Genomic DNA, 23484 nt, shown 5'->3' with positions numbered 1-23484 from the left:
GAAACCTTTTTCATCAGAAAGAATCCTGGTATATGAATTGCACACTCCATGAAGCTGACTAGTGTGGTATGGCTGAGAATGTGTGTGCTAAGACTTCAGGTTGTCATAAGCTGGCTGTAGATATTACCATCAGCAGCTACTCACTCTTCTATGTTCTCAGTTGTATTCTGCCTCTCTGTTCCACCTTTCCCCTGCTCCTTCTTCACATCTCCCAGGTTGTAAATTGAGTGTATCCTTTGCTTTTGTTATTTCAAGCGATCTCATCCTCTCAGAATCATACTACAAAGACAGTTATACAGCACTTGTCAGAGCTGAAAGGCCAGAAACCTCCTGGAAGAGATTGGAGAGATGAGCTGGGGACTTCTGAAGTGGATTTGGCCTATCCCATATAGTTTGGATGTTAGCTGGCTTATCTGCCCCAGAGGCTTCTGCAGCATCAGCCCTTTATGGCCCCTCTTTGCCCAGAGGATCATGCAGTAGGTTGAACATATGCTTTTCATTACCTCAGTTCTATTCCCAGACCAGTCGTTTAAGGTCCAAACTTAGCACCCCTACCAGAAACCCTGCACCCTTACTTTATTTCCCACCAATCCCCATACTCAAAATCGCTTGTAATTCCCAAAGCACACCAGTACTCTCTTCCCATACAGCCTTCCCATCCCTTCCACCAAATTTGATGTTTCTTTTCCTTGTTCTTTCTTTAGAGTTAACCTGACTTTTATACCTTAGTCCACTGCATGCTTTTTTTCCCCATCTCATAGCCTCCACCTCTCAAGTGTTCCACTTGAACTGAAAAGCAAGTCCTGGCACTGCCCAGTTTGTTCCATGCCAGTAATAAAAATACCTCTTCTTGAAAGAATATTCTAATAAAAGGAAGCAAGGAGATTTTTTCTCTTGATAACTAAAAAAAGATAATAACTTATTTTCCAGAATCTGCATCTTTAAGCTCTAATGTACAACTTGGTTAGACTCCAGGCACAAGAGGAAATGGGTTATAGCAGTTGTGACTGTGTGGAGCAGATGTTTTGGTTGGACGGGCTATCAACCATCTGACTCATAATAAATTGTCAGTTCCAGTAAATTCCCAGTTTTCAATTACAGTAGGTAGGATACAAGAAAACAATGCCCTTTAGATGATATGCTTGAAGTGTTTTTGATGATTTTCATACACAAATCATACTAACTTTCTGAAAATGTGAAGCATTTTGCAAACAGAGCAACTGTAAACGTTATAGTGTGCTTTTAATGTAAATGTAGCTTGATATGAATGACATCTAACAAATAGTTGTTTAGACAGTGATATACAATTAAAAATAGAACGTTTAAGTCTTGAGACTTCTCTGAGTCTTACAATACCTGAAGTCTTTTCCTCAAGTTTCTTGAGGAAAAACGGAATTCTAAAATCACCTGTAACTTACAATTTCATCTGTCCTATGCTGTATTTGTATTTTCATGTATCCTTTTGTCCTTCTGTGTAAAAAGTACATGTTTAATGAGCATTTCATCTGCACTGGCTAAGTTAGCAAAGAGTAAATTTGAATGAAATATCATGAGTTTTCTCTTTACGCTTGCCTTGTGGAAAAAAAAAACCCTCTTCCTTCCCTCCAACCCCCCCTCGAACAACCAACAACAACACAAAAAAAAAAAAGAAAAAGAAAAAAAAATCTGAGCTAAAGTATGAGTTGAAAATGTGTAGGGTTTTTTTGTTTTCTTTCTCATCACATTGCTTTACTATGTACATTTGCAGTTCCAGGGTACTACGGAACTTTTAGTTAAAAAGATCAGCTATGCAAGTTTCGTATAAACACAGGAAAACACTTGCAGTTCTTGAGACAGAAAGCTATTTGTTTTTAATGTTTGTTTTGTACATATTTTTTTCATGTTTGATTTGTATAGGTGTTTTCTGTAATGAGGAAAAGATTATTTTTTGAAATAGAAACATGCAATAACAGGATGACAGAAAGACACCGTGAAAACTCATGTTGGATCTTTTATATTATAGTGTGCCAGAGATTTTTATTAGCAATCATAAGACTGTTTTGGAAAATCTAATATATGTGCATTATCACTAGCTTAGCTAATGATCTCAGATGTTTTTTTAGAAACATTCAATTTTCAAACCTCAAAATTCCTGTGGCCCAGGATGTATTCTCCATTCTGTGCAAGATCAGTTTAATAATATCTTACATAAAGTCTTAGGTAGAAAATGTTCTGTGAGTATGAACCAGCATTCTAACATGGCAGCTCTAACGTTGGATGCTAATTTTTATGTGAAGTTGCCATTCTTAATTTTTAGAACATCAAATTTTTGTAAAATGTATAATTAGTTGTTTTAATAAAATCCTTCAGCAGTAAGTGGTGTGGGTCAAATACAAATCATGAAAATCACCTTGGCTATTTAAATTTTAAAAACGTATGGTGATTGGAGTTCAACAGCACCTTTTGTTTTCTAAAGGGGAATAAATAGTCTTGAAGTAGCAATTGAATGTCACTCTTTCTCTTGATGCTAAAAAAAAGTAAAAAAGAGAGGTGATTTTGTTTTGCTGCTTTATTTAAAAGTTGCCTGCTTTTTGAGAGAAATAGACATGCTGAAATAGGAAAAGGAAAGACGAGACATTGCCAGTCAGAATTTGATAAGGAATGTATAAACAGCATTTGCCTTTGGACTCTTTTATGAAAGGGAAGGATATCAGTCCCTGTGCTGGAAAAATGTCATTGCCTACTGCTACAGACATGTATCATTTCACCTGATCATTAACAAGTTTGTAGAAATGACCAGAAGAGATATCACTGAAGGAGTTAAGCTGTGACTGGCACAGACAGCATCAAAAAAGTCTGTTAATTTAAGTCTCTCTACAGTTTATCTGTAGGACATGTGTTTTTGATTTAGTTTTATAAATGACACTTCTAACAGACATACTAAGGATAAATGCAGTTCTACCAAGCAGATCCTTTCATAAATAAAAGGAACAAAGTCTGAAAGAAATAATCACTATCGTGCAAATACAAACGGGCTTCATCATAAATCTGTGGCCATCTGAGCAACCAGGTTGAGCAACTCCTTAGTGTTACTGCATCATGTCTTTTTAAAACCTATGGGAATGCTGCCTGTTTTGTTGTTGTTTTTTTTTTAAGCTACAGTTTTAACTTTGCAAGTTTGCAGGTAAAAAATATACTTCTACTTGAAAAGAGGTAGTTAGGGATGAATGCTAATTTCTTTATTCAGACTTGCATTGGACAGTAGCTATATGAATGTAATGTGATGATGTGCTGACAATGGTATTTGTATTTTGTGTATTAGTTTTGTAAATGAAAAATATTATGTCTCAGCTTATTGCTCTTAATGCACACATCAACTTATTGCATCTCAACATGCCAAGATGTTACACTTCTTTATGTACTTTTTTGCTTTTCTGCTGTGAGTCTTTATATTAAAGTAGTTATTAGTGAGTGCACATTGTAATAATACTGTAAGGAGTAATGGATGTTGTAGTGATGTTCACTAAATTTTTTTTCCTCATTTTGCTTTTCTTTGATCAGTAAGCACCTGAGTGGTATTCTAGAAGTGGTATTCTGATCATATGCGTGATAGCAAAGTATTTGTGCACCAAATTCAGCATTAAGTAGATTTAGTTTTGTGTAAAGCATGTAGATTCTCCTCTGCAAGTAAATGTTTTGACAAGAATTACAAAAAAAAAAGAATGTGGTCTTGAGAGAGCTATCTACCTACACAGGTATGCATTATATATACTTGTCATTTCTTAAAGAATGCCTCTTACAATAAAATATTTTAAATAATTAGCATGACTGTTTAGTTTATATTAATAGTTCTTTTCATCTTATTGACAATTAGCAAGTTAATTGTAAAAATTCAATTGATGCCGTACTTGGCTACAGCAGTGAAACCCCATCTGTAAACTGATGGTACCCCATCATGAAAGTGATTTATTTTCATCCTTGATACTGATATGGAGGTTTATCCTGCAACTGCAGCTTAAAACAGTGTTTCATTCCCAGTCCAACTGTGCCTGTAGCCATTTTATAGGCATTCTTAGGAGTGCGCTTTTCTTTCAGCTATTAAAATAGAGCAGTACATCATAGCAGAATTTAAGAAAACACTTCCAGATCTGTCTTATTTTTATGCAAGACAATAAGGGTGTTTTTTTGTTGTTGGTTTTTTTTTTTTAAGACCTACTCTTCCCTTCAGCTTATCGCTAAATTTCTTGGCATGTTGTGTTCTGCACGTAGAAGGTAACATGCAGCAAGTCTCTCTGGACGCTAACAGTTCCAGTCCTGCCAAAGCTCCACATGGCACGAGATTTTCTTCCTGAAACCACTCAGCAGTCGCTTTTTTTCCCCCAGTTTGGGCAGGATCTTCAAACAATGTCTTAAGTGGTTTCCATGTTCCTTCCTCCCAGCTGCGTGTAAGGCAGACCACACCAGGGCACGCTGCACCATGTTGATCCTGCGCTGAGTGCAGATCTGCTGGGTTATCTGTTTCCTCTCATAGTTTTCCAAAGCGGATAAAAACAAATGCATCTTGGCAAGTTGCTATGCACATATGCATAAACATGTTAAGGGACTTCTGTTTGTGTGCAGCAAGTGGCACCATATTACTTGTGCTAGGTGAAGATGCTGGTACTGCTCTAACACAAATTTGGGAGCTCAAATGCAGTTGTTTTCAGCAGATATTCAGCTATTCTGGGCTGTACGTGATTCGTGAGTTGGAGACATATCAGATCTTATCCAGAAACAAAATTTGTTCGACTTGATCCGAAAGTTGTGCCTGATTGTTCTTATGCAAATAGAGCCTTAACTGTGAATGCATTTATATTGACTGTCTTAATACTTAGTGTGTTTTTTGGTTTTTTTTGTTTGTTTTTTACAATACTCTTTATTATGCATGCAGCCTTCTGAAAGTAATGCAGGGATTCAATTTGTGGGAAGTCAAAGGACAGTAACTTCTAGATGCAAGTTTCTAACTGCAAAAAAATTCTTCAAAGCAAAGGAGTTGAGTACAGCAGAAAATATGTACCATGCACTTCTTTGAAAAATAATAAATGTGAAGTCTGTTGTCCTAATTATATGCTACTGTAACATAAAATTCCTTGGTGTTTGTGTCTGATGTTAATACTGAACTGAGAATTCTTAGTAGTGAAATCTAGATGTTTACTTAAATATGTTTTTCTGCCATCTGAAGAGCTACATTACTGTATACTTGCTAAGTAATAAGTAATTTTATTTTGATTCTTGGAGTTAAGCACTACAGAATATCTTTCAAGTACTAATACAGTAAGAAATTTTCAACCTATTTTTCAGCAGTCACATTTTTGATTCCCCATTAAAGTATCTCTTACATAAATTGGTACTTGACTGACTCGTTATCTGTAAGCTTACAAGGATTCATTTTGTTGTTTGTATCTTTCTTATTTTTATGTACAGGATGTGAATGAAGATCCTGGAGAAGATGTTGCACTTCTCTCTGTTAGTTTTGAGGATGCAGAAGCTACTCAGGTTTTTCCTAAGCTGTATCTCTCTCCACGCATTGAACAGTAAGTGAGACAGTTTGTTCTGAAATGTTTTTTTGTTTCATCTTTGAACTATTCATACTTTCCCTGAGAAATGTTGGCTAGGTATATGGTCATATTGCTTTAAGCTGCTTAAACTCATAATGTTTACTGTGTGTGCGTGCGTGGTGGAGAAATGACAGATCTTCTTGCTTGTTCTGTGTCTGACTGGATCACATATGGATGAAGAAATTATTGGCCACGTCTAGTACCATTTTAATCCATGAAGAGTATCATGCTGAGTTTTCCTGTAGCATTATGTTTTGAGTGTCTCCTATGGTACAACGCACTGATATCTTTTTTGTGGAGTAATATTTAATTATGATGCATACATATAAATGCTCATATGTGTATGGGTAAGTTCTCTGAGTATATGTAACTCTTTTGGTTAAAGAGCTGTAGAAGGCCAAGGGCTTTTTAAACTGTGTTTTATGAATTTGCATCTTTACAAAGTTACTTTTTTCCAGGAGAATATCTGAATATTTAATTTTAAGGTTGTTGGACAATGCAGTTGACAAATACCATTGCTGAAAAACTCCTAAAATGGAAGGCAGTCAGTCCATTTTCATTAAATTGTTCTTCAGTTTCTGGAATTAAGAATGCCTTAGTGCTCCTCCTATTTTAGTGCATTATCTGCTTCAAAATGTAACAATATTAGACTTTTCAAGTATTCACCAGTCAAGGTAATCTAACACAATTTCAGTAATATTTTGTTTTTCTGATCAATATTGCAGTGACTTTCCTTTGAACTGGTGATAGCAGTTCCTGGTAGAGAAGTTGAGGTTTCACTCAGCAGGGTATTGGTCTGGATAAGATGCTGGGTGCCATTTAGAAAAACAAATTCAAGATTTAGATTTAGATAAAGACAAAAGATTTCCAATTTTTTTTTTTATTTTAAGAAAATGTAGATTACATGCACACTTGTTAATATACATACACGTGAATAAGATGCTTAGCAACTTTTCAATTTTTATATTCTTGTCAATTCTCTACCTTTTATCAACAGTTGAGAGCATAATTGTACTCAAACATGTGGTTATCCATCAGTGTTCCAAAGGATTCTTTTCTCAACTGCTGCTAATGGCAGATGGGCTGTCACTAGTTTCTGTTGTGTTTTCAGCTCTAGTCACATGTTGACTGTTAACTGTATTTTAGGCCACTCAGGTATATGTAAATGACCTTTGTGCTAATTAATGTATTGCTGATTTTTTCCTTTTTCCAGTAGTGTCGTTAGGAAGATGTTAACCTCTTGAGTAGCAGAGCAGAATAGCAATACAAAAATGCACTTTGCTTTCCATAAAATATTGTATTTTCTTTCAGTGCCCTAAAGAACATCTGATTTTATTGTGCTGTGTACAGCAGTATAACAGAATGATATTTGGATGGTGTTAATACATACCTGATAAATGACATATTTATTGCTTTGTAATTTATATCTTACAAAGTCTTTTTAAAAATCATACCAGTATTACCTGAAGTTCCATGCCATGCCTTCTCATGTTATCTGTATATCAATCTTGGAGATACTGCACCCAGAAAGCATGGCTCTGTTTCAATCTGTCCTTGTTTAAAAATGTTCATCATGGTGTCTAGATATTGGTAAGCCATAGTTACCTAAGAGTTGAGAGGGAATGAGATTGATTACTTATGATTCAAGTTCACTGTTACTTTTCAAAGTAACCTAATGCAGTGTTAATGTAATCAGCTTTTACTATTTCATGGCATAATGTCTCTTACTTCCAGCGCAAGTAGATTTGCTTGATTGTGAGCTGCTACACTTTCCTGTATTATACTGGCTACTTTTTTTTCTGTGAAAAAATGCATAGGTATGTTTTCAGTGTTTGTTCAATTGAGCTATAATAACAAAGACACGTTTGTCTTTTGCTCTTTCCCAAACCAATCTCTGTTCTGTTTAGCAGAAGCTGACAGTCCAGATATTTAACTTTCCAATGTTTGGGAACTGAAGCAACAATGCGTACTTCTTTATACTTTTTGCCAAAAGTACAAAAAGCCTCAAAGGGCCCTGAGGATTAATTTTAATGACTTGAGGCCATGGCATTTTACATTTGAATTGTGTTCTGCTTATGAAAGTTCTTTCCCGCTGCTAACAATAATTGCATCTACAAGCACCATGTAAGCAAATTACTGGTGTATTTTTTTATGCATCAGATTTTGAGGTAGAATAATTAGTATTTGACAGTTCCACCCATAACCTTCCCAAGTATTAAATAAAACAGGAAAAATACCAAATTCCCACAATTATTTTGTTAATACTAATTCTGTTCACCTTAGGAAGAACAAGCAAACAGGAATAGCATTGTCTTGATGTATAAAAAACATTTGCAGATAAAAATGCTTCAGCTTTGGAGAGAAATAAGAGTAAACTGTCTGCGTAAAATGAGTTATCTCCAGCTTTCCCAAGAGATTTCATTGCTTTTGTGATCCACCATATAAATATGTGTTCCTACATTTTCTAAAAATGACGCTTACCCACAGATCTTGTCAGCAAATTTGAGCCCTAGCAATATGAATATAGTGTTTTTGTTTTGAAGTGTTATTGTAAAGCACATTTGATCTATTTTTAGGTGAATGGTAAACATAGTACTAGTAAGACTGATTGCTCATTGTCAGAGACTCTAAGAGATTTGTGAAGTGTGGGAAATACCCATTTTTTATGGTTTGGAGATAAGATGCTAGATTTGAAAAAGGTTGTCTTTTAGCAGGAGATAAAAATGCAGTGCAAAGGTATTTGTTGTACAGGTGTCGATGTTGGTATTCCATTGACTTCACTGCAAAGAGTGTTAAGTCCAGGTCTTACAATTGAAACACAAGCAAACGAAAAACCCTCAGAACCAGCTCGTAGGGTTGGGAAGCATGTTGGTTTGTAAACATCTCAACAACAGTTAAACATAACTATGCGTGATTTAATTCTTTCATTAAAACTTCTGCATTTAAAAGCACTCCTTTAAATATCAATCATTTAAAACATGTTAACCACAATTGCTTATTAATATATCCTTACTTTGAAATCAGTCGCTTATGTTTTTATTTTCTTTAACAATTCTTATTCTTCATTACATTACGTCAGTAGACAGACACAGAGCTAATAACAGTTGCTTTTAATGATTTTAAAAGGTAGATTCAGTCAGAGTGACACATGGGATACTGATTATACGTTACAGTTTAGATAATATATATAATATATGTAAACACAACCAGAAAGAAAAAAAAAAGAAGCAAGCAGCAGCACTACCATAGTATCATAATAACAAGTTCCTACATGCTTTTGGAGAAAATGATGTGCTGGTAAACCTCACAGACAGGCCACCCAGCTTGAGAGGATGATGCTTGTCAGCATCCATTTGTGCCTAGCTAGTTCTCCTTCCTCCTCTGAGAGCAGAGGTGGTCACAGGATGCTCCTCATCCCCAGCTTTCAGCTGCTCTGCTTTGGGGAAAGGTTCAGAGCTGAGCAGCATCAGTATCCAAAGCTCCCCACGTGCTGATCCACTTGACCTCTTCCTCCTCCTAAGTTAGGAAAAGAGGTATTCTGAGGCTTTGCCTGCACTGTTGTGTGCACTTACCTGCATGGTGAGGAACTGCTGGGCTAATTACCTTTTATGTCTCTGCCATATTTCTATACATTATTCATAAAGTCTCTGACTATAAGACCTCTTGCTTGCTCAAATTATCTTTCTCAGTGGTAGAAGACTAGGTATCCCTGTGGATAGGAAACTTATGATTAAAAATCGATTGTATCTTTGTTTTCATTTGCTTAAAGTCACCAGAATCTAAATCCAAGAAATAGGAAAGAGTCTGAACAGCTAATTTCTATATTAAAATGTTCGTCAGTGTACTACACATTAATGTGGATCAGAAGCTATAGTTTTTCATGATAAAAAACAAGTTTTATGTCTTTTTTATCTTCATGGGTAGTCTGTGTTAGTAAATAAATAAAGCGGGTTTATCTTGGTTCACGTTTTAAGAAAAAAGAAATAAAAGTAGAAACTCTGCTGCTCAGTGGATTCTTTGTTCCCTGGATTCACAGAATTAATCCTGTAATAAACACTGTTGTCCTGGAGGGCTTTTCTGTGATAAATACATGGATGTGAATATGCTAAGAAAACCAGCTGTCAGTAGAACTTGTTTTGCCTTAGTGGGTCAGCCTCCATGCTTTAGGGACTGAAATGGTCATTTTTTACGAGTCTGGGAGCTGTGCCAGAGGGTTCTTCGTGACTGAGGATGGAATTTGAAGTTCGGCAACTGTGCTTAACCTTCTCGTATGGACAAGGAAAAATAACAAAAAGCTAATCTGAACTTTTGGACTTTAAACGTTTCTATCTGTTTTTCCCCAATGAAAAAAAAAGAACTGAAGAGAAAATAAAACATGCGCATTTGCTTTGAGGTATTATTTCCCATCTCTTAACTATCCCTTCTGTTGTGGTCGCTGGGAACTGTAGGAAGAAAGTATTCTTCATTTACAGCACGTGCTGGATTTGTCTCTTGCTGCATTTGAGATGCACTGTGAAGGGCTTCACCTCATGCTGATGTGCCATACTGGTGAGTGCACATTGCTGGTCGAAGCCTCCTGTCTTACAGTTAGTGGAAGTATACTGTCTCTACATAATTGGTTGTATTAATGCCTTTTTATCTGTCTGTAGAAGACAGAAGCAAGGTCTTCTGTTTGACAAGTTAAAACATGTATATTCTTCCAAACTCATGATTTCTTTGCAACTATTAGCAGAGAGCCAATGACTTCTTCAAATCCCAGAGCGTCTTTGCAGACAAAGGAAGCCGGAGTTGTTATTGAGTTTTGCAGGGCCTTATCTTCCATTAAGCACAGTTTGGTCATGCCTCTCCTCATAGGGCCTGGCCAGTGAATTGGTAAGATCTCTTGACTGCTACCTTTGCCATGTACCCATCAGTCCAGTCTTTTTAAACTGTAGCCTTCTGATGCCAGTCTCCTTTGCTTGTAGTTCTATCTCATTTAATTTGTAATAGGACAGCAATGGTATTGCAATTGTCCCAATGGGATTCAGATTACGGAGACTTCTGCAGATTTGTGTCTTTCCTGGGCTTTTGTTAGCGTACTCTCCGTAATCTGACAGATGTGTATTTTTACAGGTTGCAATAATTACTTTACATCTTAAAGGATTTTTTGTAAAGCAGAAAAATACGTATAGAAAATTGAATAAGAAATTTCAAAAGAAAACAGAGGTTTTAAGGCAGCCTTCTCTGATTCCCTTTTGTCTACGTATTTCTGACTAGAGTAGAAGGTTCTTCAGAAATTTGAATAAAAACATTTCTTTCCTTCAGATACAAAATCTTTCCACTAAGTTGTTGCATTTTTCCCCCCCCCCATTTATATGCATATAGTTTATTTCAGGATACCCTAATAAAGCATACAGGCCCTTGCTGTGAGTATAACATGTTTCATTGTAATAATTCCTGTTAACACAGGCATTTTGAAGGACTGTCGTAAAACTGTACTCTTCTAAAATATTCTCAACGTTTTTTCTGTGGTATCACTCTGCTCCTAGGTGTTTTTATCTGCTACAAAAGTAATAATAGAGAGGGGACAAAGGAAACAAAGTAATGTTTCTTTTGGACATCGCACAGTACTATTCATAAAGTTGTTCCTGGATCTTTACTGCTGCTCATATCATCAGACGTATCCTTGTACATTGAGGTTGTCAGAAGCATTTTTAATTGGTCAGAATCACAGAATTGTAAGGGCTGGAAGAGACCTCCAGAGATCATCAAGTTCAGTGAGGGGGCAAAGCCAGCCCCCGACAGGCTGCACAGGTAGGCATCCAGGCAGGTCTTGAATATTTCCAGAAAAGATCTAATTTTAACAATGAGATTGTGAATTACTATTGTCTCAGTTACTATCCTGAACAGTATTTAATACATCTGAAATCTGACCTTGTATTTGCAGTTGGAATTCTTTTGTTGATTGTTTTCTAGAAGTTGTTTGGATTATGTGTCCTTTACTTTGATACTGAGAATCATTCTGGTTTCACAAAGGCATTATTTATTTATTGATACATCAAGTATTTTTGGCTTTACTGTTGCATATGAGGGGTATTTCACTGCCATTCTGACATCCTTGGTGTGTAGTACTTAAGTGCCTTTCTCAGCTATTTTCCCAGCACATTAGAGCATGCATAGCAGATTTCATCATTGTTTCCTGAAATGTTTTTATAGGGGAAAGGAAGCCTGCTGAGCAGTGTATATCCATGTTTGTACTAAAATATGTTTGCTGCAGATGACTAGTTTTTTGTTTTTTTTTTTCCCCTTACCTAGAAATTATTAAGAATGTTTTGTTTTTTAATGTACAGTCTTTTGTTTTGCAGAACTATGTGGGCCAGCTCTGGAGCCAGCATGAATTCCCTGAAGTGACTGCTGTAAAATTAGTTAGGGTGACCAGAGAGATTTGAAAGAAGTCATTTCTTTTTACTCCAGACTGCAAATATAGCAGTAATAGAGTGAGCAAAGATTTGTTATCTGGGGTTAAATGCTACCCTAAAAAATACCTTAGCACGTGTTTCTTCAGAGTGCAATGGAAAAATTAAATCCTACAGAATTGTAGAATTTATATGTAAGGAAACTTAACTCTGAGTTTGTCTAGGTCAGTTGCAGCTGAATGGAGTCTGTGAATTGAGGTTTCCACAGACTGAGACTCCTGGCAACTTATCCTTAAATGTAATCACACGAACAGGTTACGGAGGGTTTTTCTTGAAGCTCAAAGTTGAGTTTTTGCTGTTCAACAGTATCAGTTCTAACTGCATGTTAATTACCAAAACTGAGCAACGGTAGCCACAGTGAGTTAATTAGAATTTGCCTTGACAGCAAATGCTGTGATTAGAGAAAGGTACTTTTACTCAACCATTTCCTCGACACAGGTTTCCTAGAGTATTCTTTGAAACTGCTATTGTTGCCATGTGTATATTCTTCCCGCTTCTTGTAATTCAGAAGCCACTGCTACAGAATGTGACATTATCTTGTTACAAAATCCTTTACTGAAGTGGATTTTTACATGTTTGGGATATGTGGCTTTCTTTCTCAATGTGGTGACTCAGTCATTTGTTTTCAGAGAACTTCACTGTAATTGCAAGCTGCTGCACATTATAGTATTCTATCTTCAGACTTTTCCTATTTAATTATTTAAAACGTTTAATAAAAAATTAGCCACTTTTACTGCTTCCTTCCAGATAATGTTCAGTAAGTGCAAACCCCTGAACACTCATAACTGAAAAATTAAGGATTTTCAAACCAACTGCTAGAATGCATGAAACGCAGAATTAAAATAAGCCAAGGCCAAGCATGTCAGTTTTCATTGCCATTGTGTTTTTTTTTTTTCCCTGACTTGTGTGCTGCCTTGGGTACCTTGGGTGATGTTGGAAGTGTGGCACAAGGAGCACACAGAGTAGCTGCAGTGCAAGGAAAGTGAGGAAGGAGGGACCAGCGGGGAAGAGATCTCAGCCTCAGCTTCCCATTGTGCTTGGGATCAAAGAACAGATCAAAATGTATCCTTTGAGATTACCACAAAGCCTTGTTTTAGTGCTGGAGTGCTCTTCAGAGTCGCTTTAGGGCCCTGGTTGCTGTCAGTATGTAAGTGCAGTGTAAGAGTTTCCTGGGATCTAAATAGATGACGTGACTTCATTTGTGCTGACAAGGTGTTCTAGAAGAGCATTAAAGGTGGCTGGGTTGTCTTAACTTGCAGTTAAGAAAGACTCTTTCTAAGCGTGGTAGTCATGGGGGATTCCTTTGTTTTATAACCAAGAGAAATTTTCTTTGTGGAATTAACAATCATTTATACAGATCGCAAACTCAGAAAGAGTGTCTAGCTAATAATGCATATAATGTATTTGAGGTCATATGTATAACAGAGAGGTCATTATCATTATACCTTTTTGGACCAAAAGTGATAGTTAATGGAAATTACTGTCACCTGGAAAATCAAAGGCAGAGTCAGTAACAGAACACAAGTCTCTTGTTTCATAGTTCACAACTTCCTACATTGGACTCCTTTTGATCTATCTAATCCTTCAATCCTGCAAGCTTGGCTAGATTGAAAACGCGTATTCCAGTTTACATAGCTGGGAAGGGCTTTTAGACACCTTTGAGAAGCAGTTTTTACAATCTTTCTATTTTCTCCTGTTCTGTTCCCATTCCTCAAACACTGTTGTTCCACGCAGTTAGCATCTCACGTTATGCTTCCTCATTCTCTTAAGTCACACTTCAGCCTAAAGCTAGAATCCTACCACTCCCATCCAGTTATTTTCATCTAAACTTCTCCACTCCACAGCAATACTAAGTACCACCTCAATTTTTATTGCTTTTCACCTCCCACTTTTCTGTCAATAACCTGTGGCTTTTTAATCTTGAAGTCTTCTTTAAAGTAGTTCCTACTTAATTATCTGTCATAGTAAGATGCTACTTCCACAGAATAAATTGTGGTTGATTTTTGCATCACAATTACTGGGTTTCATTTTTCCAAATTATTGTCAAGAATGTGATTCATCATTTTGCTGATGTCGTTTAAGGCTACAGTATGTCCTATTACTAGCAGTGCTTCTAGTATCTTGTGTGGATGTTAGTTGAAGTTTTGTTTGCTTTCTGCTCTTGCGTACTGGACTTGCATTGGAAGCATGTAAAAAAGCATATTCCGACCTGTGAAACTTGATGTTGAATAATCTGTTCCTTTATGGCAGATCGCCCTTCAGAAATATTGAGAACTTCTTCCTAAGAGGTTATTTTTGGGGAATTCCCAATAATGAGGATTTGATGAATTTGAAACTAAGACAGATATTCTAAACTTTGACGTTCTTTAAATAAGAGTGCAGATTGTATGCAACTTAGAGAAGCTTTTATTTTAATGGAATAGAATTTGTGTTTTGTAGTTTCACAAGTTTCAAAAAACTTGTAAAGTGATTTGTGCAGAAAATGGAGACAGCTAAAAGAAAACTGTACAGAGCAGGGCTTCACGTGACTTCTGTACATTTTATCTTCCTTTACAACCAACACTTCTTGGGAACAGGCTGGGCCTCATTAATCTGCAGTTTGGAAGAAACACAGAGGTAGTTAGAGGTTACATCCAGGGAGTTTCATATTATTCAGGAAAAAAATTATATACTTGTACCTGTGGTCGTCTTCTGTACGGAAAAATGAGTGTTATTGCTCCCTGCTGTGTTTCACTGTATATCAGTGAGTTCTTTGGCTATCATCAAGTTGCCACAGGCTTTGGCTAAATTGTGGTACTTGTCTCTGCACCCTCACAAATTCAAAGCTGGTATCAGAACAAGACCTGGATGTACAAAGTGCCACTTTGCACCTTGATTTTCACTGGGAGAAACCCTGATCATTTGGACAGGGAGCAGTTTGTGTATTCCCCCAGGCCTTTGATCTGGGTGATTAAGAGCCAAACTCCTGTATGCGGGGAGGCACACCTGGGCATGTTTGTTTGTTTGTTTTTGTTTTGTTCTTGTTGGGAGGGTGGAGAGGAGGAGGTTGGTGCAGTCACTGAGGTATCTATCTACCTAATTCTGGAAAATACCTTCTTTGTGGCAGTTATCAACCATGTCATGGAGTAACTGTGTTTTGATACACTTCCATTTCAGTGGGTTAATAAACCACTTTAGTCCTTCACTACTTCTGCAAATTGCATAGCCACTGTGTTAATGGAAAAAGTCTGGAATATTTTATGTATATTTTAGAAAACATACGTGTGTGTCAACAGAGTATCGTAGGATTTTATTGCAGATCTCATGTGTGATATTTGATATGTGTGTGTATCATGTATCAAACCTCCTGCAGAGAAAGGCAAATTAAATTTTGGCAGGAATTGAATCTTCAGTGTGTGAAAATGTAGTTTATTTTTTTGTTGGATATTAAAGCTGAATTCTCACAGCTTGTTTCTGGTCAGTGGCTGCTGACAGTACGTGAGGAAAGAAGCCATTTAACAATTTCAGTGAACAGAGCTCTGTCAATACCAAAGTTGCATGCACCATAGCACTGTGGAGAAACCTGTACAAATAGAGCGAAACAATTCTGCTCGCAGATATTTGCTGTTTAAGCCAATAAAAGAGCTGTGCTCTTCTGTGTGGTTAGTGATGTCAAGCTCTACTTGCTGGAGGCAGCTGTGCTAAAGCAATGCTTTTCTGACCTTAAATAGCCTATATGCTGGATAATGCAAGCACACAAATATAAATACAGGGCACATAAGGACATAAGGAGGCCAGAAGAGCCATGAGGCCCCTTCTCTCCTCTGAATTAGTCAGTGTCTTCCTCAGTATTATTTTCTTCTGGGATTTGTCCAACATATTTACAAAACCGTTTATACTAATTGTTCCCTTGTGTTCCCTCAGTACTGTTTATTCCATATGTTAAGTACTGCGTGCAAGGCAATTCTGCTTTTTACTGTGGCTGCTGTTCTCTCTCCTTTCCTTTCTTTGTTTTTGCATTTTATAATAACCCAAACAGCTGTGTTACATTTGTCTGTCTTGGAAGGTTGCATACCTCAGTAGCAGCCCATTGCTCTTCTTCACCTTTCCTTTCTAGAGAAAGTAGTGCTCTGCTGATATAATTTGAGGAGGTAATTACTTTAGACCGTATTTTTGGTTGGCTTCCCAGATATTTTTTGTTTTTCTTGTACTCAGTAATGTTAAAATGGTTAGATGGCATGTACGTGTATTTACACAGTGATCATGTTAACTTGTTCCATTGCTAAAAAGACAGTCTGTATTTCGTTTGTAGTTGTAATGAAGATTTTAACTTGATTCCAACCACCTCAAATCCTTTTGTTTTCTGTTTTAGACTCTGTTTTTGTTCATGTACCTACTATTTAAGTTTTCCTCACTAGCTGCTGCTCTTTTTTAAATTTCCTAAGTTCCACCTTTGTATTCTGTTTTCTCTTTTGGCCATTTCTCTTTCACTCTGCACACATCTCTGAAAATGTTTTTTCGTTTTTAAGCAGTAAACCTCTATCTCTTTGCATATCTCGTACAATTTTTTTCCTGCTGTTGGCATAGAAACTGCAAAGAGAGGTGAGTGATGAGCATACATCAGGACAAAGGAAGTCTTATCTAAAGTTTAGGCACTCTTTGATCAGTAAAAATCCAACAACCCTTTTAATTGTGTAATAGGTGGAATCAGAGCATGATCACAACAATCTTTTTGCATTGTCTTAAATTTCTGTGCCTTTGTTCTCTATTTATTTTATAACAGTCTAACATTATTTTACAACACTTAAAAATGTGTATTTTACTTTTTTTTTCCAACATTGTTTCTTTTCAAAATGAACTCTGACTCATCCAGTCCAGCTTCCTGCTTGGCATGGGATTATTGCCAGCGCTAGGTCAGGTTTTGTATAGCTCGGCCTTTGTCTAGCCAAGTCTTGGACACTTCCCGCAGAGGATATCCCACAGCCTCTCTGAGGAACCATCCTGCTGCTTGCCTGCCCTCCTTAGAGGAGACATTCCTCCGGAGGTCCGGTCTCAGCATCCCAAGGTTTCACTTGGCCCAGTCGTGGGGATTTTAAAGATCCCTCTGAACTGAAGCTGTGCTGTTTGTCTTCCCAGTGTCATACAATATTGTAACACTATGCCATTTACCAGGATGTTATCATAGAATAGCCTCTCTTCGCTTCACCATTCTTTAATTCCAGCTCCAAATCAAGAGTCAACTCCACCTGCCTCCTTCATAAATGTTGGTTTCTTTAGTTAGTCCCAACATGCTTCTCCATGCTGATTGTGGCAATGTAATTGGCCTTGCTGAGTACTTTGTGCCCAATGGAGTGCACTTAAAGTGCTAGGAAAAAGGCGTTTCTTCATTATACTAATGCTATGAAAGTCTAGCATTCTATTTTTGTTCCTCTCCCAACCTGTTCAGCATATTTTATTTAATAGTTTAATGGCAGAGTCTAGATGCAACCACCCATGTTACATCAGACTGTGCAATTGAAATGTTGTTTACTTTTCACCAAGGCAACTCCCTGTTTTTTGTTAATTCACATCTAACAAGGTCCTACAGCCGACTCCCTTTAAAGTCAAGAATGTAGGGGTGTTTAGAATTTATAGGCGCACAGTGTTGAGGCCTTGTAGAAGCAATGTGTTCTATGCAACTGCCCCATTAAAGGAGATGGTTTCAAAAGGATTTGCTGTTTTGGTTTGGTTTCATTCTAACATATCTTTATTTTACTCTTCTTGTTTTACCTTGGACAACTTACATTTGTACTGCATGTACATAGTCCTGTAATACTTGGTGCCGTTACATGATTCTCTTAAACAACAGCATGAAAACGAGATTACTTGTGGAAAAGTCTTTTACGACAGTAATCTGTTGCAGTTCTTTTGGGTGTAAAGGAGAACTTGCATGTTTAAAAAAGTACGATGAGGGTGACGGAGCACTGGAACAGGCTGCCCAGGGGGGTTATGGAGTCTCCTTCTCTGGAGATATTCAAGACCCGCCTGGACACCTACTTCTGTGACCTGGTGTAGGGAACCTGCTTTGGTAGGAGGGTTGGACTCGATGGTTTCTGGAGGTCCCTTCCAACCTCTACGATTCTGTGATTCTGTGATTCTCTTTGAATTTTAAATATTCTTTCTGAAAGAGCTGATTATTATTGGAAAACTAGAACCCAGTAGAGAATCCCTTAGATTAATGTCAGTCTGTACCAAATAAAATGAAATTAGAATTAGAAATGAGTTAGAAATGTGGTCTCTTTCTCTTATGGTCAAATGTTGTGCCTAAGATGTCTTTCTGCTTAGTGATGGTCCTTAATCGCTGCCCTGTATATATAGGCTGTCTTAAGGCTATACACATTTGTGTGCATTGACATATGATACAGGTTTCTGTAGTGTCTTCACTGTAGTTATTCAAGCAGCGTTATCTAAAGAGAATGAAATAAAATATTCAGTACATACATAAGCATGTCTTCCGCCATGCAAAAGATACTTTTAATGGTTGAGTGTATTTTTGAGCCTTGACCCCTGCCAGAATATGTCAATAATGTAAAGATAGTGCAATTGGCAATCTGGTTATAATTGTATGTTAAGGCAAGCAGAAAAGCCTTTTCATTTACTTCAGTCTTGAAAATCTATAAAAATACTATTCTAAGAACAAATAGTAGGTAAATAGTGTTCCATCCAAAACATGTCAATTACTGACTATTATGTTTGTTTTTGTGGATTTTTGAAAATGCTTTTATTGTAGGAGGACATCTTGGCAGAGCTTCACACATGTGGTTAACTGATTGCTGAGCCACAAGTAAATAATACTGTACAGTTAAGCATTTCTTCCTGCATCACCAATTTCTATTCTCTTGGGCAACAGGAGTTCAAATCTGGGCAAAGATGACAGGCATAAACCTGTCTGATTGGATTAATAACATAGAAACTGTTGCTACCCTCCAAAGGAATATTTTAAAGTTGGTCTTGTGGTAAGTTTCTTAACACAGATTTTGATTTTATTAGACCAGCAAATAAATAGGTGAATAACTTACAAATCCTAAAGGACAAAAGGAGAGAATCTGTTTCCTGTTTTCAGGCTAAGCAGAATGGAATTCTACTAAAGGAGGTCAGAAGAGATGTGTGGAAACCTAATAGGCAGTAATGATTCAGAGATGGCTTCCAGTATGTTGTTTGGGAGAATTCTTTTTAAACGCTGTATCATCTGTGCTTGTGTGGCATTTACAATCTCCCAAAATGCCATTTTCTGAAATAAAAAATAATTAGTTTGAGGAAGTGTACATTTTCCAGTTGCTGTGTTCACACCTATGAGAAAATAGAGCTGTGAAATTGAATTGGTTTGCCTGTCAGTTGGATATTGTAATAAGGAAATTATTTTTAACATTAACATTTCTTTAATCATAAATTTGATATTGCATGTGGAAACTTATAGTTTGTTGTGTGTTGCTAGGAGAAATGACCTCAAATTGTCCATTTATCATAACCTTGCAAAAAGCCCAAGTAGCTATTTAATGTAGTATCGTCTCTATTGTGGATTGTACCATTAAACTGAACACAATTATCTAAAATTAAGTTTATTTTTCTGTGCCTTCATAGTTGTTTAGGAGTGACAATAACAGGTAACACTTGAGAGGACAGAGTTATTTTCCAGGAAGTCATGAGGAGCATATACTGAGCATTTGGGAAAAACAGTTCTTAAATTAAGATGATGTTATTCAAGATTTTAGCTTATTGGTGCTTACAAAATGGTAAGAATTCAACTTTACTTCAGAATGTTGAAGTGGGCCTTTATGGGTTCAATTTGAAAATTTCCTTATGCAATCTGAGACCTAAATCTTCAGGAAGGAAAAATGCAAATATCTTTTGAAAATGAAATGTGTGGAGAGTCTTGATATTGTACCTGTAATTCCTGTATTAGAATACCAGTCCCATGAACTGATTTTTGGAACATCACAACTCTGTCCATCTTAACTGCTGCTTTATGTTGACGGTATCCAACAGAACTACTGAAGTATAGTATATAATTGAATTATCTGCTATAGGAGAAACTTGTTTCAGTAGGTTGATGCTAATATGATATTGAAGAAGAAGGGAAAAAAAAAAACAACAACTAATGCAAAGGTACTTTTTGTTTTTACAAAATTATGGTTCAAATTAAAAATGTAAATAAAATTATATTTAATGAGTACGTTTTTAATATGCAGATGCTTCCATAATTCTTTCCATGTCAGTAGGGACCTTTCCTTTCCCTCCTTGTCTCTCCTCCATTTTTCTCCCTTGCACACATCAAATTCTCAAAGCTGCTACTCTGGACATGCTCTTCTAAATCTCTTATTTCTCTGTCACTTTATTCAAGTAGCATAGTTCTTTCATTTTGCCAGGCCTTGACGAATAATCTCTTCCTGTTTCTTTTAACTAATATATATTTATTTTTTAATACTGAGTTCTTTTTTTATTCCCCCTCTACTCATTCCTTTGTAGCTCTCTCCTGAGAAAGAAGTTTGAAGCAGTTGTTACATAAACCAAAGAAGAGCAAGTTTGTCACCTATAGACCAAAGTGTCCTCCTTTTTCCCACAGCTAATACACTGAATTTGAAGTCACTAACTAGGCACTAAATCTCTCCATTTCAGATATTTTTTCAGATATGATCAACCTGAAAGATGAAAATTATATGTTCTCCTCAAACAGTTTTATCTTTCATGCTCTGAAAATATTTAAAGTATCAATCATATTAGAATCTTAACGATACTCCAGATCAGTTTTTAACAATTACAGGCCACTGGTCTGGCTAACTTTAATACACTGTTATGTTAGTTACAAGGAATAACCTAAATCTTATTATGCTGTACTTAAAAATTTTATGGGTGTATATAACCATGACCTTCAGCCTCTTCAGCAATATTATTGCAATCACTAATCTAACAGAAAGCTGCCTGGTCAGGTACATTAGAACAGCAGTGCAAATTATTATTTCCTTTATGTTTGAGAAGTATGTCTTCACTTGTGTAGCTCAGGTGCTTCAAGCAGGCTAAATAGTTTTTCAGACATCTTGCTCTTCTCTGCCACTTCTACTTTTGTTCCTTGAACCTTTCAGCATGTAGTTGCATGTAATGCAAGTGTTAAGTGTCTTGGATAATGAACCCCCTTCCTTCTGACTTTAACAACTTTGTGTTTACAATAAAGACAAACCTTAAGGTTGATATTACCCTAAAGTGCTTTTTTCTGTGATATATTTTTAATGAGGTTGTGCTTAAATATGCAACCTATTTTCTTTCATGGTAGGAAATCTCTTTAAGTTACTGTTGGGGCTTTTGCTGTCTCTTAAAAGGCAACTTTGGTTCCCCAATTTTTTGTATTTGGGGATGGTAGGAAGTTGAGAAGAAAGGGAAGGCTGGGAAAACATAGCAAAGAAACTGAATGGCGGATGGGAATTCAGTTAATTCCAGTCATACAGATCTTCAGTGCTATAATTCATGTAAGTCTTGTCTGAACAGCCAGTGAGGTAGCTGAGGAATGACTTTGACTGTAGCTACTGAACTTACCTCTCATGCTCAGAGAGGATTCCTTTGTGTTTTTATCCTCAGTTTGGGTGGCTCGTATTGACTTTTGTTGTTGCTGTCCTTAGGGAAAAATTGTTCCATTGTGAATTTCAGTATTGAAAGGTGCTAACTTAGAAAACTTAAATCAGCCTTTCTAGTTGTATTCTAAGTCTTATTAATAAAAGTGCTTTAAGTAGCAATTCAGGTTTGCATTGTAACTCTCCCAAAGAACAAACAGAAGAATGTTGCCTCAGGTGAAATGATTGTATTTGTTTCCCTCCTGCTTCCCCCACCTCCCAAAAATGTTAGGCAGAGCTAGCTATATCTTTTATCACCCACATCTCTGCCACATACTGTGGTGGTTTGAAAACAAACAGCATGTAGATAGAGTCAAGCACAGCATTGGCTAATTACAAAATGGGTTCATGTAAGAGGCTTTTCGCAGTGATGTTTGTAGTTGATCTTCTTATCACAACTATGATGCTGCCTGTGAATTGGCATTCACTGCTGTAACCCTAAATTTCCACCATGCTTGGGGGTATAATTGGCTTGTCCTCCTCTCCCCTGCTCTCAGAGCTGACCGTACCTGTGCAGAATGTGATCATCGTGTAGCAATAGTGGTACTGCAGACTGGGAAGCAGCTCCAGTCTGTAACATTGCATGGGATCTTGCTCTTGGAGTCTCTGAGGCCAAGTGTGTCCTTATTTGACTCCACCTACTATGAGAAACTCCACGTACTCTGTTTCCCAAAGTAAATAGTGTTTTGGGTTTGGTTGTTTTGTTTATACTGTTTCATCCCCACAGAGGAATGGATAAAGCAACTTTGTAACCTTGATTCTCAGGTTACTTCCTCTCTTTCCCTCATCACCGTAACTGTTAGTGTTTCAAATTCTTTTTCAAACAGGGACATGCCATCCAAACCATGATGGTATGTGAAATGTAATGTTAGGCAACTGTTTATATTGTTAGAGGGATTGTATTTTAAGCTGGGGTGGGGAAGCTAGCACAGTGCATTTTGCAGAGCTGTGCATTTTTTTAAACGTCAGCGTGATCCCTGGCACATCACTTGTACTTGCAGGAAAGGGCAGGGTCCTACACCTTCAGATAGTGTGCTTTTTCAGGTGTTCCACCCAGCCTGAGTTCAAGTCAGACAAGTCAGGTCATCTTTCACAGATCCTGAGCTGTTGTGTTGTTTTTTCTTTGTTTTAAATGAGATCCAGAGCATCCAATCTAGGCAACATCTTTGAAGATACAATACTTTTCAATTTGCTGATGACAAGGTTAGTTGTTTTACAGTTTTATGTGGGAAAGCAAAAGAGATAACTTTAGTTACAATTTTAACTAAATATTAATGTGATGCCCAAATAGAAAGTCACGTGTGCATAAAGAATTCACGTCCTAGTAAGTTGCAAGTAAAGTTGATAGTGAACTTCATAGAAACACTGCTATCACATATGATACTTTGCTTTAATACTTTTCCAGCCCTCAGCTGTTTGTAGCTTGAGTACTTTATCTGGTTCATGTATGCTCAGTAATCCTGAATGAATTTCTCTTCCACAGGCTTGTCCAGCCTATCTTTTGAACACACTGCAAAACAGAGTTCCACGGCTCCACTACATATTGTGTGAACAACTTCCTTCTTTGTGTTTTGAACCCAGCTCCTAATAAGCGTGATTTATTGCTGACCCATACTTGTATTGCAAAAAACATTGGCTAGTCAGTGCTCACTCACATTCTCCCCATTGCTCAGAACTTCATACATCAGTCATGCTCCTGCTTTTGTTTTCTGTTTACCAGACTGAGGTGTCCTACTCTAAGCTGTTCCTTACTTGAAAACTATTCCATACCTATGTTAATTTTTCTCTTCTCTTCTCTTCTCTTCTCTTCTCTTCTCTTCTCTTCTCTTCTCT

The 23484-nt window shown here is 36.9% G+C and overlaps 1 protein-coding gene across 1 annotated transcript in view; it reads left to right on the top strand.

Annotated features, from left to right (window-relative positions):
• BABAM2 (BRISC and BRCA1 A complex member 2) overlaps nucleotides 1–8800 on the top strand; it is an 83391-nt gene extending 74591 nt beyond the window's left edge. The window contains exon 6 of the mRNA XM_010706933.2: nucleotides 5443–8800. Coding sequence (XP_010705235.1) covers nucleotides 5443–5556 — 114 coding nt within the window. The 3' untranslated portion in view covers nucleotides 5557–8800. The remainder of the gene's footprint in view (nucleotides 1–5442) is intronic.
• The last annotated feature ends 14684 nt before the right edge of the window (nucleotides 8801–23484 follow it).

This window comes from Meleagris gallopavo, chromosome 2, assembly GCF_000146605.3.
Source record: "Meleagris gallopavo isolate NT-WF06-2002-E0010 breed Aviagen turkey brand Nicholas breeding stock chromosome 2, Turkey_5.1, whole genome shotgun sequence".
Taxonomy (NCBI): domain Eukaryota; kingdom Metazoa; phylum Chordata; class Aves; order Galliformes; family Phasianidae; genus Meleagris; species Meleagris gallopavo.
Note: the sequence above shows the minus strand (reverse complement) of the source record. Positions and strands in the feature narration are given on the sequence as shown.